The sequence below is a fragment of the Eurosta solidaginis genome, chromosome 3, assembly GCF_040869045.1.
Source record: "Eurosta solidaginis isolate ZX-2024a chromosome 3, ASM4086904v1, whole genome shotgun sequence".
NCBI lineage: Eukaryota > Metazoa > Arthropoda > Insecta > Diptera > Tephritidae > Eurosta > Eurosta solidaginis.
Window position 1 is genome coordinate 21,238,652 of NC_090321.1, and position 18,919 is coordinate 21,257,570.

General features: G+C 34.6%; 1 protein-coding gene across 1 annotated transcript in view; it reads right to left on the reverse strand.

Moving 5' to 3' along the window:
- Positions 1-16,687, reverse strand: part of side-V (sidestep V) — a 494,192-nt gene extending 477,505 nt beyond the window's left edge. The window contains exon 1 of the mRNA XM_067777067.1: positions 16,594-16,687. Within this exon, the coding sequence (XP_067633168.1) occupies positions 16,594-16,687 (94 nt within the window). The remainder of the gene's footprint in view (positions 1-16,593) is intronic.
- Between the last annotated feature and the right edge of the window lie 2,232 nt (positions 16,688-18,919).

The following is an 18,919-nucleotide window of genomic DNA, read 5'->3' on the forward strand; positions in this document are numbered from 1 at the left end:
TTTTGCAAAGATATAGCTTTTTTTATTCGTCCACGACCCTTTTAAAAATCTTTTATATTAAAGTGGGCGTGGTCCTTTACCGTTTTCGTTAGTTTCTCTTCAAAGCATTCCATATAGTAAAGGAAAGCTTTCTGCCGAATTTTGTTACGATAGGTTTAACCATATTTTATTTATGATTAATAATATTTGTAAATTTTTTTTTATCACAAGTGGGCGGTGTCACGCCCATTTTAAAAATGATTTTAATATTTTTATCAAGAATCTCAATATCAGTCCACTCGCCAAATTTCAACATTCTAGGTGTATTATTTACTAAATTATCAGGTTTTTTGTGTTTTCCAAAATGTTATATATATTCTGGGTCCAGATAACCTCGCGTACAAAATTTGGTGAAGATATCTCAATATTTACTGAAGTTATCGTGTTAACGGACAGACGGACGGACGAGCATGGCTCAATCAAATTTTTTTTTTCGATACTGATTAGAAAAAAAAGTTGCTAATGTCCGCCCCTTAATTTAAAGATTATGTTGAGAAGGTTTCGGAAAATTTTTTTTTATTTTAATCCTTCGAAATACAGCCGAAAAGTTTTTTTCGCTGTAATTTGGTTATTTGACGTCCGGTTTTTAAAATTGATATGTCATTATTTTGGCCTTGAGAAGCTTCACATTTCCGTTTAATGTGCTTTTAAGCAATGAAGTCGTTTTCACATGATTAGGTTAGCTAACAAAGTTGTACCCCTCCTAAAGAATTTGTTTTTCTTGACCAAAGGAAAGTAATTAAAAATTGAAGAAAATGTTGCTTTTAAACCATATTACTAAAATAATAAACAAAGAAGTTATAGCACTTTCAATTTTTATTGCAACTGTTATTTTACCTGATTCTTATTATACTTAGACCTGATACTCATGGTATTTTTGGAGGAAAAATTATTATTAGTGTTTGCATTGAAAAGTAAATAAAGATATGCCAAATATCATAAATATCAGCAAATTGAAAAGTAAAAATGTGGTCGTGGTCCGCTCTTTTCCCTTATTTGAAGGGCTAAATTCTTTTTTTGAGAAATTTATATTAACAGCTGTTATACGAGGTGAGAAATCTGACTACAGTCAGACTCTGACTTTTCACCTCTATAACAGCTGTTATACTAAATTTCTCAAAAAAAGAATTCAGCCCTTCAAATAACGGAAAAGAGCCGACCACCACCACATTATTTACTTTTTCAATTTGCTGAACGCGTTAACAAAAAAAAACAAAAATTTCGAAATATAGAATTTCGAACTTCGAAAGCCGATATCTATTTTTTGGAGCCTAACTTCGAAAAACGGAGATAGTACTTTGTTTACTTAGGCCTCAATCACTACAAAAAAGTGGGTTTTGTTAGCTGACCTAATCATGTGAAAACGACTTCATAGCTTAAAAGGACATTAAACGGAAATGTGAAGCTTATCAAGGCCAAAATAATGAAATATCACTTTTAAAAATCGGACATCAAATAACCAAGTTACAGCGAAAAAACCTTTTCCGCTGTATTTCGAAGGTCAAAAAAAAATTTTTTTTCCGAAACCCTCTCAACATAATCTCTAAATTTAGGGGCGGTATTAGCAACTTTTTTTGTTATGGGGACCAACCCAGTCTACTGTAAAACCACCTGCTATCCAATCAAAGTTAATATACTCTGTGTGCAAAGCACGCTGAGTATAAAAATACAAAAACCAACAAAAATGTCTGGTCCTACTTGGTTTTTCATCCGTACTTTCACGTGTCTGGTGTTATAACGTCATCCATTTTCCATTTTGTTTACTTATGCGTGGTTGACATATGCGAATATTAACGGTTAAATATATGTGTAGATGTACATATACGCGTGAACATTTTTTCAGAAATGCTGGAATGGTGATGCGTGGCGAATTTAATAAAAAAAAAGCGTTTTCTTTAATATGAAAAGTTAAATTGCAAGATATGAATATCCCATTTTTGTGCTGCATATTACTTTTAATAAAATTAGAATTTGTATACAAATTATTTTTTTAATTGAAATGTTTTTTTTTTCCTTTGTTTTGTCCAATTATAGCATGTCATAAGGTTATTACAGAAATTTTAGTCTGAAGTTTATTAAACGGAATTTTAGCTTTTTTGAAATTTGTTGAAACGAGAAGCATATTTTCAGGAGATCAGGACTTTAAAAGGACATTAAAAGGGCATATACAGCTTCTTATTACCATAACTATGATATAGCAATTATAAAATTCGCATGTCAAAGAACAAAGTTAAAAAAAACTCGGCTATAATTACAAGAATAAAAACAAAACAAAAAAAAAAAAAAAAAAAAAAAAAAAATTATGAAACGCTTTCATTGTAGACCTTAAATTAAGATACGGTACTATTTGGCTGTTTTTATTTTTATTTTTTGCTTCAATCCTGACTAAGGTGCACTCAATGATACAATATGCGCCTAAAAGATGCAACGTTTAATACCATGTCGCTATATGGTTGCAAGGAAGCTTTAGGGGAGCCACTTATGTTTACTTGGCTTAATAGTTTACTGGGTTATCCCGCATCTATCCCACATGAGGTGCGAATGCAAACGAGAATCCGCACTGAAGAAAGCAGTTCACAAAAAAAAAAAAAAAAAAAAAACAATAATCACATAACAATTAAACATGACTTCGGCTTTATCTGCAAAATTTACAAAAAACTCCAAAAATAATTACGAAACCAGTCTTTTTATACTCAGTTGAGCAGAGCTCACAGAGTATATTAACTTTGATTAGATAACGGTTGGTTGTACAGGTATAAAGGAATCGAGATAGATATAGACTTCCATATATCAAAATCATCAATATCGAAAAAAAATTCGATTGTGCCATGTCCGTCCGTCCGTCCGTTCGTCCGTCCGTCTGTCCATTAACACGATAACTTGAGTAAATTTTGAGGTATCTTGATGAAATTTGGTATGTAGGTTCATGGGCACTCATCACAGATCGCTATTTAAAATGAACGATATCGGACAATAACCACGCCCACTTTTTCGATATCGAAAATTTCGAAAAATCGAAAAAGTGTGATAATTCATTACCAAATACGGATTTAGCGATGAAACTTGGTAGGTGAGTTGAACTTATGACGCAGAATAGAAAACTAGTAAAATTTTGGACAATGGGCGTGGCACCGCCCACTTTTAAAAGAAGGTAAATTAGAAGTTTTGCAAGCTGTAATTTGGCAGTCGTTGAAGATATCATGATGAAATTTGGCAGGAGCGTTACTCTTATTACTATATGTCAGCTTAATAAAAATTAGCAAAATCGGAGAACGACCACGCCATCTTTTTAAAAAAATTTTTTTAAATAAAAATTTTAAAAGAAACGTTAATATCTTTACAGTATATAAGTAAATTATGTCAACATTCAACTCCAGTAATGATATGGTGCAACAAAATACAAAAATAAAAGAAAATTTCAAAATGGGCGTGGCTGCGCCCTTTTTCATTTAATTTGTCTAGGATACTTTTAATGCCATAAGTCGAACAAAAATTTACCAATCCTTGTGAAATTTGGTAGAGGCTTAGACTCTAGGACGTTAACTGTTTTCTGTGAAAAAGGGCGAAATCGGTTAAAGTCACGCCCGGTTTTTATACACAGTCGGCCGTCTGTCCTTCCGCATGGCCGTTAACACGATAACTTGAGCAAAAATCGACATATCTTTAATGAACTTAGTTCATGTGCTTACTTGAACTTACTTTATCTTGGTATAAAAAATGAACGAAATCCGACTATGACCACGCCCACTTTTTCGATATCGAAAATTACGAAAAATGAAAAAAAGTCCATAATTATATACCAAATACGAAAAAAGGGATGAAACATGGTAATTGTATTGGTCTATTGACGCAAAATATAACTTTAGAAAAAAAACTTGGTAAAATGGGTGTGACACTTACCATATTAAGTAGAAGAAAATGAAAAAGTTTTGCAGGGCGAAATCAAAAACCCTTGGAATTTTGGAAGGAATACTGTTCGTGTTATTACATATATAAATAAATTAGCGGTGCCCGACAGATGATGCTCTGGATCACCCTGGTCCACATTTTGGTCGATATCTAGAAAACGCCTTCACATATACAACTAAGGGCCACTCCTTTTTAAAACCCTCATTAATACCTTTAATTTGATACTCATATCGTACAAAAAATTCTAGAGTCACGCCTGGCCCACCTTTATGGCGATATCTCGAAAAGGCATCTACCTATAGAACTAAGGCCCACTCCCTTTTAAAACACTTATTAACACCTTTCGTTTGATACTCATATCGTACAAAACGCATTCTAGAGTCAACCCTGGTCCACCTTTATGGCGATATCTCGAAAAGGCGTCCACATATAGAACTAAGGCCCACGCCCTATTAAAATACTCATTAACACCTTTCATTTGATACTCATATAGTACAAACAAATTCTAGAGTCACCCCTGGTCCACCTTTTTGGCGATATCTCGAAAAGGCGTCCACATATAGAACTAAGGCCCACGCCCTCTTAAAATACTCATTAACACCTTTCATTTGATACTCATATCGTACAAACAAATTCTAGAGTCACCCCTGTTCCACCTTTATGGCGATATCTCGAAAAGGCGTCCATCTATAGAACTATGGCCCACTTCCTCTTAAAATACTCTTGAATACCTTCCATTTGATACACATGTCATACAAACACATTCCAGGTTTACCCTAGGTTCTTTTTACATCATGGTGATTTTCCCTTACTTTGTCTCCACAGCTCTTAACTGAGTATGTAATGTTCGGTTACACCCGAACTTAGCCTTCCTTACTTGTTTAGTTTTTTTTTTTTTTTCCAACCAGGTCTAAAGGAACCCATTGATATAATATGCCCCTAAAAGTATGCAACGTTTAATAACATGTCGCTCCGTACATATATGTATGGCTGTAAGGCAGGGAGAGTAAGATAGCAAGTTTAAGAGGAACCAATGCGGCTTACTTGGCTTACTTGAAATATCTTGGAAATGATTGCATTCTGTCCCTTATACTTCCATTCCGCTGAATTTAGCAAAATAGAAATTTAAAACATGTCTACAAAAATTATTATTTAAGTAATATGTGCTTAACTACACGGCTGATTAAATATTATAGCTTTTATTGTTCTGGAAATAATGCAATTGCTTTTTTGTTATTGGCATATTTTGTGGCTAGCATATGCCCGCAATGGAAAACATAAAACCAAATATTTCATTATAAAATAGCATTTAAAGCCATATTAGGTTTTATCGAAAATAGTCAAAGTTAATGCACGGTATTACAAAAAAATTAGTTTTGCATACTAAAAATTTAATTCAAGTGAATTTATAAACAGATAACTTAATACACAAATCTGAGTTTAAAAGTATTTAGCATATTTCTCTGTGTATTTTTCTGAGTATTGCCTGAAGTCTGAAAGGGGCCGATTGAAAGAAAGCGTGAAAATCAAGTCGTTAGTAGATATAAAAGTTCCAATAAGTTAAAGACAAAACTCTATAGTAAGAAGTAGTTAGAAAACGCTGGCCTTAACCCGTCAAGCCTGCATAGTTCACATCATTACGAAATTAATAACCGGCGAACGTATTCTCTACCCAAACGCGCCTATAAGTATGCAGTATTTATTTTCAAACTTTGAACTTGCCATAAATAACCCAATACATAAAAGGCTAATAAAATACCACAAGATTTTCGCATATTTTTTAAGGTTTGTTTTGGTGTTTTTACGGTTGAAAAAACTTCTACACGTTTAACAAAATTAAATTTGCTTTCACCATATGCGAATTATAATTTTTGTGGCTAACGTAATCATTTTAATTTTAACTGCTTCAAAGCTTAATGCGTTTTTTTTCGCTTTGGTAGTTATGTAATTTATATTTTGGTCGTGTATGTATGTATGGGCAATTTGTTTTGTTTGCATTATTAAATTGAATTTAGAAGTGCAAAATATTTACATAGCGGAAACGTTCATAGCATATTCTCGCACATGAAAAATTTTAATGATATTTTATTATTGTTTTTCTAATTGTTATTATGCGTTGTTTGTAAATAGGAAAAAATGATGTATGCGTTTTTAAGCAATATTTTTTTTTAAAGATAATTGCTACATAAAATATATGAGGGAAATAACTGTGATTTCTATAAGTCTGGCAAAGCTCATTGTTTTAATCAGTGATGCTCAAACTCATTCAATAATATTTTGCGCTTGTTTTAAAAAATGAGTCTTCAGCGCTACACCTAAAAGGCTCGCATTTCTCTATTTGCCTTTATAAATTTAAATGAAATTAAGAATGCATTATTATATTATAATAGGGACACAATTTTTAAAGCTGGCCACCTTAAACGATTTTTATTTGGATATTTTTTTCATTTATATTTTTTATTTTTTTATTTGGATATTTTATTTTTTATAGATATTTAAGCTTTTTTTATACTCAGCTGAGCAGAGCTCACATGTCCGTCCGTCCGTCCGTAAACACGATAACTTGAGTAAATTTTGAGGTATCTTGATCAAATTTGGTATGTAGGTTCCTGGGCACTCATCTCATATCGCTATGTAAAATGAACAAAATCGGACTATAACCAAGCCCACTTTTTTGATATCGAAAATTTCGAAAAATCCAAAAAGTGCGATAATCACTTACCAAAGACGCATAAAGCGATGAAACTGGGTAGATGGGTTGACCTTATGACGTAGAATAGAAAATTAGTAAAGGTTTGGACAATGGTCATTGAAGATAACATGATGAAATTTGGCAGGAACGTTACTACTATTACTATATATGTGCTAAATAAAAATTAGCTAAATCGGAAGAACACGCCCACTTTTTAAAAAAAAAATTTTAAAAGTCAAATTTTCACAAAAAATTGATTATCTTTACAGTATATAAGTAGATTATGTCGACATTCAACTTCAGTAATGATATGGTGCAACAAAATACAAAAATAAAAGAAAATTTCAAAATGGGCGTGGCTCCGCCCTTTTTCATTTCATTTGTCTAGAGTACGTTTAATACCATAAGTCGAACAAAAATTAACCAATCCTTGTGAAATTTGGTAGGAGCATAGATTCTATGACGATAATTGTTTCCTGTGAAAATGGGCGAAATCGGTTGAAGCCACGTCCAGTTTTTATACACAGTCCACCGTCTGTCCTTCCGCTCGGCCCTTAACAGGATAACTTGACCAAAAATCCATATATCTTTACTAAACTTAGTTCACGTACTTAGCTGAACTCACTTTATCTTGGCACAAATGGAAATCCGACTATGATCACGCCCACTTTTTCGATATCGAAAATTACGAAAAATGGAAAAAAATTGCATAATTCTATACCAAATATGAAAAAAGGCATGAAACATGGTAATTCGATTGGTTTATTGAGGCAAAATATATCTTTAGAAAAAACTTTGTTAAATGGGTGCGACACCTCCCATATTAAGTAGAATAAAATGGAAATCAAAAGCTCAAATTAGCGGTGCCCGACAGATGATGTTCTGGGTCACCCTGATCCACATTTTGGTCGATATCTCGAACACGCCTTCACATGTACAACTAAGGATCACTCCCTTTTAAAACCCTCATTAATACCTTTAATTTGATACCCATATCGTACAAACACATTCTAGAGTCACCCCTGGTACACTTTTATGGCGATATCTCGAAAAGGCATCGACCTATAGAACTAAGGCCCACTACCTTTCAAAATACTCATTAGCGCCTTTCATTTGATTCCCATATCGTAGAAGCACATTTTATTGTCACACCTGTTCCACCTTTATGGCGATATCCCGAAATGACGTTCACCTATAGAACTATGGTCCACATCCTTTTAAAATACTCTTTAATACTTTCCATTTGATACAAGTGTCATACAAACACATTCCAGGGTTACCCTAGGTTCATTTTCCTACATGGGGATTTTCCCTTATTTTGTCTCCAAAGCTCTCAGCTGAGTATGTAATGTTCGGTTACACCCGAACTTAGCCTTCCTTACTTCTTTTTATTTATGGTTGTGAAGTCAGAACATTCGTATTTGTATTATATTTAATAAGCTTATGTTGGTTGGCGTCCTATACGGGTACGAGCCGACTCATCTGCGGTGGTCCTTAAAGGCCTACCAACAACATACATTCGCACTATCCTTAACGTACATTGTCCCTATTTGGATTCAAAAAACCATTTTTTGTCCTATCAATAGCTCTTCAAAAATCGTGGCGATATTGGTGAGCTGAATACTGCGATTTTCCTCTGTCTCTGCCCTACTAATAGACACTCTGCTAAACCGCACTTATGTCTTATATTGAAGTGATTTTGAGCAGTTTATGATTAAGTATATTGTTATTTGAATACGAGTTTGTATAATTTTCAATATACAATACAGCTTTGATTGACTTGTATGAGTAAAACGTGAAATAATCGCTAAAATGGTACTCAAACACATTTGTATGAACTGTATGAGCACATCAATAGGGAGGCCTTTCAGATGCCAATTGTGAGTAATAAATGCGAGAAAAAAATTTAAATATACATATATTGAGTACGAGTATAATAAGTGTAGCTATAAACAACAACGTATGATCAATAAACAAAAATGTTTAGTAACTTGGGTAGACATTTAGGCGTGTATGGCTCTATAGCTCTGTGTGACAAGTTGTGAGGGAGGTGTGTGTGAACATAGTGCGTGGGAGCAAAATTTGTACACAAACTTTAACAATTAATTCAAATCAAATTTAGATCAATTTTTGTTTATTTTTTCTTTTCTTTTTTAAATAAAACAAAAACTTTAACACTTGCATGTGACATTTGAATTTGTTAGCAATGAGGCAGGTAAACGACATAAAACACATATGTGCATACAATAAATAATACTAACGACAAAATAAGAAAGATAAATAAGTGAAGAAACAGATGTTGAATTAACGCTTACAAAGACAAAGGTCGTTAGAAAATATTGTGTACAGTTTTTAGAAAAGTAAATGCTTTATAGCAAGAACACGAGGCATTTGAAGTGAGTCGATGATGCACATGAGTTAGGTTATACCCTTCGCGTATATGGATTTATTAACTTTGGATCGTTGTTGGAATTTTCAAAGAACATATAAAAGATGAGGAGATTGATATGAATTAGACAAAATATTATTCTGTCTCTCCTTCGAAATACTAAGAAAACACACAAGAACAATAGGTTCGTATAAGAGGATTTCCATCATAAAAGTATCATCGAGTTCGATGAATTTTTATTATTATTAAACTGTTTTATTTAGCTTGATTTGACAGGGTGGACGGCCGTCCGGCACGAATTTTGTAATTGACATTTAAGTAACTCCCCGATAATATGCAAGCTTGAAACCTGGAATATAGTTCAGAACCCGATGACAATGCAATAATAAGAAAAAAAACTCCGATAGATGGCGCATGCATCGAAATATTTCAAATTGGTTCATATTTGTAACACAACACATACAAGAAATACAAGAATAGAAAGCGGCTATGGAAAAAATCGCCGCTAGGTGGCGCAAGGATAGGGATATTAAAAAAATCGTATTTGTGTTCCGATTCTGCTCATATTTGGAAAACATAATACAGACATGAACTGAAAGCGGCCAATAAAAAATCGCCGCTAGGTGGCGCAAGGATCGAGATATTTAAAAAAAATCGTATTTGTTGTCCGATTTGGTTCATATTTGGAACACATAATGCATATAAGAATAGAAAGCGACCTACGACAAAAAATCGCCACTAGGTGGTGCAAGGATCCAGTTATTCAAAAAAATTGTATTTGTGGTCCGATTTGGCCCATATTTGGAACACATAATACATACATGAATAGAAAGCGACCTGTGATGTCCGATTTGGCTCGTATTTGGAACAAATATTACATACAGTCCGGTAGAAGAGACATCAAATTATTTTGGATTTGGAGGAGGGACAAGCATACGTGGCGCAGAGTCGAGTAAAGTCTTTGGAAGGATTATGTATTGAGGACTTAGATTGTAACAAATTGTCAAGAAAGAGTGCTTGTAATAATGAGCCACTAAATGAACTAAATAGAATGAGAAATTGAAAATAAAATAATTTAAAAAAAATTTTAATTAAACGGTTTTATTGAAAACAATATTTACATGAAGTAATAATAATACTAAAAGCTAGAAAATAATTAGGTAGGTCTTAGGTACTAGTCATCACACTCCTCATCAATATAGGCAGTTGATGAGACAATTAAATAAAAGCGTTGGACGCGTAAAATTTCCATTGATAGTCATAAGTAAGACCAATTGAACCTTGCTATCGATAGCAAGCATTATTGATCGTTATTGAAAACTCATCAATTGGTTTTCGATTTTTCATGATTTTTGTTGGAAGAATATCGATTTACTATCCAAAAGATGTCGATACGTTGCCGGAGTAATACCGGTTTATTATCGACAAATAATCGGTCCAATAAAGCAATTATGGGAGGTCATTTTTATAGAAACCGTGGAGTTTGAGTTAACAAATGAGCTAAAATCAGAGTTGTAACTTTAACACAAACAGCGGATGGGCTCTTTTAACTCAAAATTGTTTCACCATTGTTTCAGGAAAAGAGCTTTAAAATATCTAGATAAAAAATAAATGTAAGGCGTCGTGCTCCTTTCAATTTATCCTACAAATTGGTGGGACGGAACCTACTTGCAAGGCAGATGAGTTTTCACTGAGAGCTTTTCATGGCATAATTACACTCGGAGTGCTTGCCAAACACTGCTGAGGGGCGACCCCGCTTAGAAAAATTGACTTCTGTTTGAAAAATCTTATTTCTAAAATTTTTGATGTTGCTTTTTCCGGGTCGTGAACGCAGGATCCTCGGGGTGGTAGGCGGAGCATGCTACCATCACACCACGGCGGCCGCTAGATAGGTTAGCAAAAAAGGACCAAACCTTTTATTAATTTGACCAGCGGGTTAAGGGGCTTAGGATATACCCCCAAGATTCAAGGTGTTGTGTAGGGCAACTATTTCAAGGTGTTGCCAGTGCAATTTATAGCTTCTCCCAATTGTCACCCTCACCTACCCGAGGCGAGTCCTGTTTCCTTAGCAATGGAGGCTGGGCGATCCCAGGTTCTCATGGAACTAGATGGTGCGGGCGGGAGGGCCCAGAAGGTGGTCATATTAAATCGTTCCCGAGTTTATCAATCTTCTGCCTTAATGTTGCTTTTTGCCGGAACGGACCGGATCTGATTCCGGCAAAGGATCATCAACATCGACAACAATCTCCAAAACTTTCGAGAAGTGTCTTTATCGCTGCAAAACAACAACCATGCAAATTATTCCAAGTATTTCTATTAAACTAGCTATGGTGGAAAAATTAATAGTTTTCAGACGACTGGTATAGGAGGCCAGATTATATAAGGAATCGCATTAGAAATCTCTTAAGGCAAAATGTAAGAATTTTCTTTTAACTAATTCGATCTGACTAATACAAACCGGGTTTCAAATTACTGAATCGTATTCCAATAACGGTCTAACCATTATGGGTATGACAGTTTTAGTTACATCCGTTCTATGTGGAGGATATGTGCCATAATGACCCCATCCCAGCGTTGCCGACAAATAATTAATTGGTCATCAGAATAAATTTGTTCACTAAAGTTCATTAGTAAAGACGAAAAATCATGGCTCATTCAAGCAGCTTGAATGATCATATCATATGCTTATCAACCTCATTAATTCCCGCCTAGCCACCTAAGCGATTTTGGCTGTTTCGTAAGAAGTCACACCAGCTATTTCTGTTTCGCGATAACTGACGTCAATCGGGAGCACAAAGGGGGTCAAGTCTTTCCCCATATGCCTCTGCCAACTTATTAGAGGTATTTGCTTTCCTCTGTTTGCAAACTGCGTTGTTCTCTGAAAAACTCTCTCAGCCGGAGTGTCTACGTCCATTCACATAACATGAGCTAGGCAGCGAAGAATTTTGGTTTTTCGGATGCTTATTCGTGGATATATCTCTTTTCATTTAAGGGTTAATAACTTGCAAAATTCGAAAGGTATAAATGTGTCTTTTTTATTTTTGGTAACAATAGTAATAACGCGACTATTCCATTCTTCCTTCGAGTGACTGTAAATTTGTTATCAAAGCCATTAAGTTGGCCATTTTTCAATGCTTTTTTCAATTTACTTAACACTTAAAATTCATGATGATGTGCTACAAATATGCGCGGGTAAAATTTCGAAAGTATCGCTGGTATTTTTAAGGGGCGGTAACTTTTATTGTGAACCCATTATATATTTTCCATCATACACACATATTTTCGCAAGCACAGTTTTTAGCCGCATTTTCTTATACACTTCCAAGCATACATTCATTGATACACTCATCAGACTTTTGGTGACACTTGCAAGCGGAAAGTGTTGATTACTTTTCGATGTAACTTGAATTAGTCACCCACATAACACCGCACTTCCGCCACTTCATGCGCGTTTGTCATTGCTGTCCCCCTCAAGCAATAATGAAAATGAGGGAAAGAAACACATTAACAATAAATTGCTAACAGATCGATTTGTATTAGAACTTTTCGTTTACGGCTTATATTTTTTTTTTGCAAGTGCGCGAGTGTGTGAATATTTATTGTTGATATGTGTGTGTGCGTATGCCTACAAATGCGTTTAATGACAGTTGTCATTATGTTTGAACATTTGTTTCATTCCAGTACTTTATTTTTTAGCCCCTAAGTGTTGTTTTCGTTGTATAATTATTGCCTTTTTTATGTGTGTGTGTGTTTCTCTAACATGACTATGTGATTATGAGCCTTAATAAGATTATATTTCGTTTATTTTCAATTACTTTGTTATGTACTTCATTTTCTTGAACGATCTTTGTTCCCTTTCTTAATAATTTCAATGAAAAAAACACTAACAAATTTTCTCCAGATATGAAGCGTTTATGATAATGCCGCTATTGATTTTTTTACATACATACATATGTGTGTACGTATGCACAACATTATCATATATAAATTTCATAATTTTGATCTGATCTTAACGTGCTTGGCAGGGGATTAACTTTCGTTGCTTCATAAAATTTCCTTTTTTTGTTACGCTCTTACATTGACATACATTCACACATCTCAATGTAGATGACATGCATTTGTAATTTCCTCGTTTGATGTACTCAAGTGTTTGAATTATGTTTATATTTGACTTAGAAATTTCATTTTCTCTAAGTGCAAGCCCATACCTATGTACCAAGTGAGAGGGAACACTAGAAGAAAAGCTGGAAGAAATTATAATTATTAGACGGATTAAATTTCTTGTAATATACACGTCAATGTCTACTCCAGACGCCAGATCAAAAGGTTATGTGAATGAGAAAATTCTAATAAGAATTCAACATTTATTTACCCACGCTATAGTTATTTCACTTAAAGAGTCGATTACTTATTTTTTTTATTTTATTTTTTACCAGGCGTGAACGCAATAAGTAGCGCTGAGAATATTTTAAAGAGAAATTTTTGGAAGATGAAAACGGTGGATAAATTTGATAGCTACATGATATCAATCATTGTGAATTCATACAAGTGAAAAGTCTTTCTATTCCTCCATTGCCATACCTACCTGTCAAATAAAAGCTGACAGGGAGAAGGGCTGTCGCGACTGGCCAGAGAATGGAAGAAAGGTTTGTTTTTTGCTCGCGGTTATTAAATTATAGTGCCATGAATTGCCCATTTGTGTTTCAGATCAGCTTTTCTTTTAAATTTGTATACAGAAGATCAGACAACATATTAATACTCATTTCTAAAATCTAGTTTATAGATTAAATTTGAGCAGCCAGTTAAGCAAACATTTTGAAATATATAACTAATGCATAAACCAGTCGTCTACAATAATGTTTGAAAAACGCTATTGAGCAAATGGTGTAAGTGATCGAATTACGATTAAACAGGTGATCGAGGCTGTTTACGAAAGAATTTCCCAGAAAGAATGTAAATGTGCTTACAATCCAGGGCGCATTACTGTTGGGAAACGTCGGAACGATACTGATTATTTGAAGCCAATCCGCCAAGGGTAAAGTAGTTCATTGGCCAAAAAACAGAGTGCGAGGAAACGATCCAGGATAATGAGTAGTAAGATGAAACGCAGGTACGATGAGAACAATAATTCCGAAGGTTTCTTGGAGGGAGATTTGGTACTGTTATACAACCCTCATCGGCGGAAAGGCATTCCATCCAAATTTCGGTGCAGTTGGTAAGGCCCGTACAAAGTTGTGAAGAGGATCAGTGATACCATCTACCGCATAAAAACCATTGGAAAACCACGAAATGGAAGTGTGATACATTTGGAGATGCTAGCGGTGGTTGAGTCAGGAAATATGTCTCATCGAGACGATTAGACTTAGGTAGAGGGCAGTGTGACGAATATTAGCAACACTAAGGGATACTATCATCTCTAAGCCGATGCTGAGCAGTGACTCGCATGCACATAACCAAATCAATCATTACGTCCATACAAGCAGCGGAGAGCAACGCACAACCACATGCATATATCTGAGATACTCCGAAAGTATGCAATAATTTGTGCAAGTGTCACTCACATATACACGCGCGTATGAGAAGCTATAATTGTGCAAGTATCACTCACATACATACGCGCATATGAGACGCTATAAACGTAGTTATAGTTGGTAATTTTATAGCTGATAACTAACTAGTAAATTCTAGAAAGAGAAGCGCCTAGAAATATGTCAACGAGGAAACCAAAAAGTATAAAAAGCAGCAACAGTCGAGGCACGATAATCAGTTTGATTTAAGTACACTATCTTTCGAGAAATAGTAGTGTTAAATACTTGAATAAAGGCCATTTTGCATTAGTGAATAGTCGAGTTATTTGTTCAACAGTTTAGTGATTCGAACGTTAGTAGAAGGTTGCAAATAAGCGGAATTGCAGTAAACTCTTACAATATCAATTAAGCAATGATTTAAAAAATCATAATAAAAATTTAAATAAACTACGTAATGCTTTCACTCCAACGCTCAGAATATTACGGAATTTTGAGGTGTCTATTGTGGACAGAAATCTTTTGGAAAGTGGGAATCCATATATTAATCCCGAATTAGAGATCTTATTCACGGATGGACCTAAATTTGGTAACGGAAAACGGGAGCTGGCATATATTGGGTGAACTTCAAGAAATCGATAACAATGGGATGCTACCCCACTATTTTTCAGGCAGTACTACATGGGAAAAAGTTTGCGGTAGAGAATATCTACGACGGAGCTTATCCTCGAAGAGTATCCTCACTATGTCAGACTGCTACGCAGCCTTGGGTGGATTGCAGTTTTACACAATAACTTCTAAGCTAATTAATGAAAGCATAGGTTCCGGGAGTCAAAAACAAGATTATCGGGTATCAGGGACATGAAGGTAATAATCATGCAGGCTATGTAGCCAAGCAGGGTGCTATAACAGCATTTCATGATCCCGAGCACTTCTGTGGACTCCCTGAGGCACATACTGCGAAAACCATAAGTAACTGGTAAGCAAATTAGTTCAGATAACACTAGATACGATACGAGAGTATCCTCCGAACTCATTAAGCAAATCAAGCAGGGAGCACTTACTAACTCTCACTATACGGGACATTGCAGTCTAGTATATCACCTAAGTAAGTTAAATCTATTCGAAACACAAATCTGTCGCTTCTGTGGGCTGCTGTCTCACATTATCTGCGAATACGTGGATAATTCTTTGCTTCTGATCGGAATAACTTGCATTCTGACAGCTTAAAAAAATATGATGGAAAAGTGTATATAAGGCCACACAAAAGGTAGAGATATAGGAGGATTGGAAACACATTCAACCTCCCAAAATATGTTGAGCTGTGATGATCGAAGTCCTCATAATTTGCGAGAGCATTAGTTTTAAAAATATTTGTCTGCCCAGAGATTAAAAATTGGGTGGTTGGAAACACATTCTTTCCAACATCCCAATACAATGCTGTGTTGATCGGAATCTTTTATAGTCCCACAGCGTAAATGTCAAAGCTAATAATTTGAAAGATTTTTACCTTAAATGGGTGCTCCCAGGACTAGTAACGCGTCCCTACCAAGCTTCTAGAAAATAGCGGATCCAAGGCTCGTACGTCCTTTTACGAGTCTATATGCTGAATTTAACAATGTATTTGTCCTGGTTTTCGTTATAAATTGGAAAAGAAGAATCGGTTTTCCAAAAATTTTGGCACTTTAAATTAAACACACACAAAATTTATATTAGCAAACAAAAATTCATAAATTGAGCTCGACAGCTCTTTTCCAAAGTCTTTCCATAAATAAAAAAAAAAAAATTTAACAAAACACGGTTAAATTTGTTTCCACTGTGGAACGCAGCGGCGCTACTTGGAGAATAATAAAATTAAATAAAATATTGTATCCATTCAAATAAATTTGCTCGTGTTCCGAAATATATAACAGCGAAGCTTGAAAAGAAAAACCACTGAGGAAAAAGGTAAGCCTTATAAAAGTTGTGTTTCTAAAATGCCTTTTACAAAATTTGTATTCTTTCACAAATCACCAGAAAATTTTTAAAATTTCACTTACCTTCATCTGCCGTCGCTGGATGCTGTTCGCCTTGTATTGTATAACTGCTCGTGACTGCAAGTAATAGCAGCAAAATTTTTCTTAGAATATTCATTTTGCAACGGCTATTTTTTCAAGTGTACTTGATTTTCATAAAACACGAAAATGCATTTGTGTCGTAGTAGTCATTAATAATACTTCGTTAATCAGTTCGTTATCAATTGAAATAAATTTTGAGTGAGTTATTTAGGAAATTACACCACTGTAACAGCAAAGCAAACATTAATTTGCGTAGAGTCTTGAAGATGTGCTGAAAGAAAGAGAAAAATAAATAAACTAATTAGTTTAGAAAAGTTAAGATAAAAAACATTAAGAAAGAAAAAAAATACAAGGCGGGATACCTCCGAAGAGAATTTAGGCCGAGTCCAATTTGCGTGGTGCTCCTTTTTAATTTTCCCTACGATTTCGCGGAACTGAACCTACATGTTTTACGGCGACTCTGAACGTAATCTGCACAGCATATGTGTTTTCAACAGGATCCATTTTATTAATATTTTTTTTAACTCGAAAAAGTTCGGGTCAAAAAAATTGTCCTAGATGAAAGTTTATGGAAACTCGGAGATTCCAATAGCATTTTCATAATAAATCATGCATCCTTTTTTTGAAGACATTTTTAAAAAAGTTCACAAAAAAAGTAAAATCCGGACTTTTATTTTTTCGTGGTTGTTCAACATATGAGATTTAATGATTCAATGTGCGATTCGAGCTCAAGGCCAGAACAAAAATCCTTCATCATCAGTACGCTTTAGGCACGCTGCGCTAGCTATTTGGCTAGCTTAGCATACTGATGATGAAGGCTTAGCACCCTTCGAAATGGATCTATCTGCGCAGCTATAGTAGGTTGTCTGAAAAATTTTCTACTTACTATTCCAAAAACAAAATAAAATTTTTCAATTATAGAAGAATTGAAACATAACAATAATTATCATTAGAAAAAAAATTATTGTTCTGGCCTTGAGCTCGAATCGAACCTTGAATCATTTATCAATAGGCCGATAAAAATAAAAACATATGAGATATAGATGCGAATTTGTTGATTTTAAAGATACAAATCGATTTGTGCAGTAGATAAATTAAAGGCGCGTAAGCACAATTGTAATTCAAACATATGTAAGTGAGGATATGTTCTTTATTTGACATTTAGTGATATAATCAGGGTTGCATTAAATTAATGAAGAATGGTCATTCACTAAGCTAATTCACAACAGAATTGCTAGCAAATAATATAATCATGTAAGTCTATCCTCTTTTATATTTTAATTATCTGCATATTTAATTAATATACCAAACCCATTTTTGGTTTAATGATAAATCTTACAATAGCCGTGTTTTTTTCACACGCGTATACGTTTACGTTTGCGCGTGAAAGAAAAAGCCTATCCTCGCTTAGATAATGCTTAGGTGACCCATCTAGCGGCAGTGGTTAAACTAAACTACAGCTACAGCACAAGGTGTACCGAAAAGCGGAGACACAACCCTCTGATGTATTTCTGTGTATAACATATAGCTGAATCAGTTGCGATGAATTGTGGACACACATAGAATGGTAGAGGGTGAAACAAAGACACATATTTCAGTTACATCTGAGTATAATGCGTATTGAAATTTAGTAGGACAAATTTTATGTGCAGCAATTTCAGATATTTAAAGTTTGTCGCTTAGCAGTCCATATAAAGCTTAAGCGTAAACGTATATAGAAGTAAGAAAAACACATGCCGTCATCCGGTGGCCAAATCCTGAGCCAGATAAATAATTTTGCATGTAAATGCAACAACAACGATTTGAGCCAGATAAATCCAGATAGAAGTCTGGTTCAATTTGTGAGCCAGATAATTTGTTAATTACTTCTTTTTAGGTTGGCAATGCGGCCTTTAATATACCTACTTTTTCAAAAATAGATGTCGCTGCTTCGCCTTTCGCCGTATGAGTTAAATGAAAAACAGCGGCGACATCTGCCTATCACATTTCACGTGTGCGAAAATTTCACGACATCTGCTTTTCAAGTCTCTCAATGATCCAGAGCATTCCTGTGAGAAGTGAGCGTGAGCCGGAGCTGTAAAACTCACTGGAAGACGACAACAGGTAATATTCTCTATTTTGTTTTCCTCTCCGTATGATTTGGTGTTCTACGCAGGAGAACTGCCAAAAATGTAATGTAATGTCACACTATCAAATAAATTAATTAATTAACTAATTTAATGTGCATATTAATATATAGAGTAGCGAACACGAAAATACAAGTGACAATTTTTATCAAATTTCATCACCTAAAATTTTTTTTGTTATT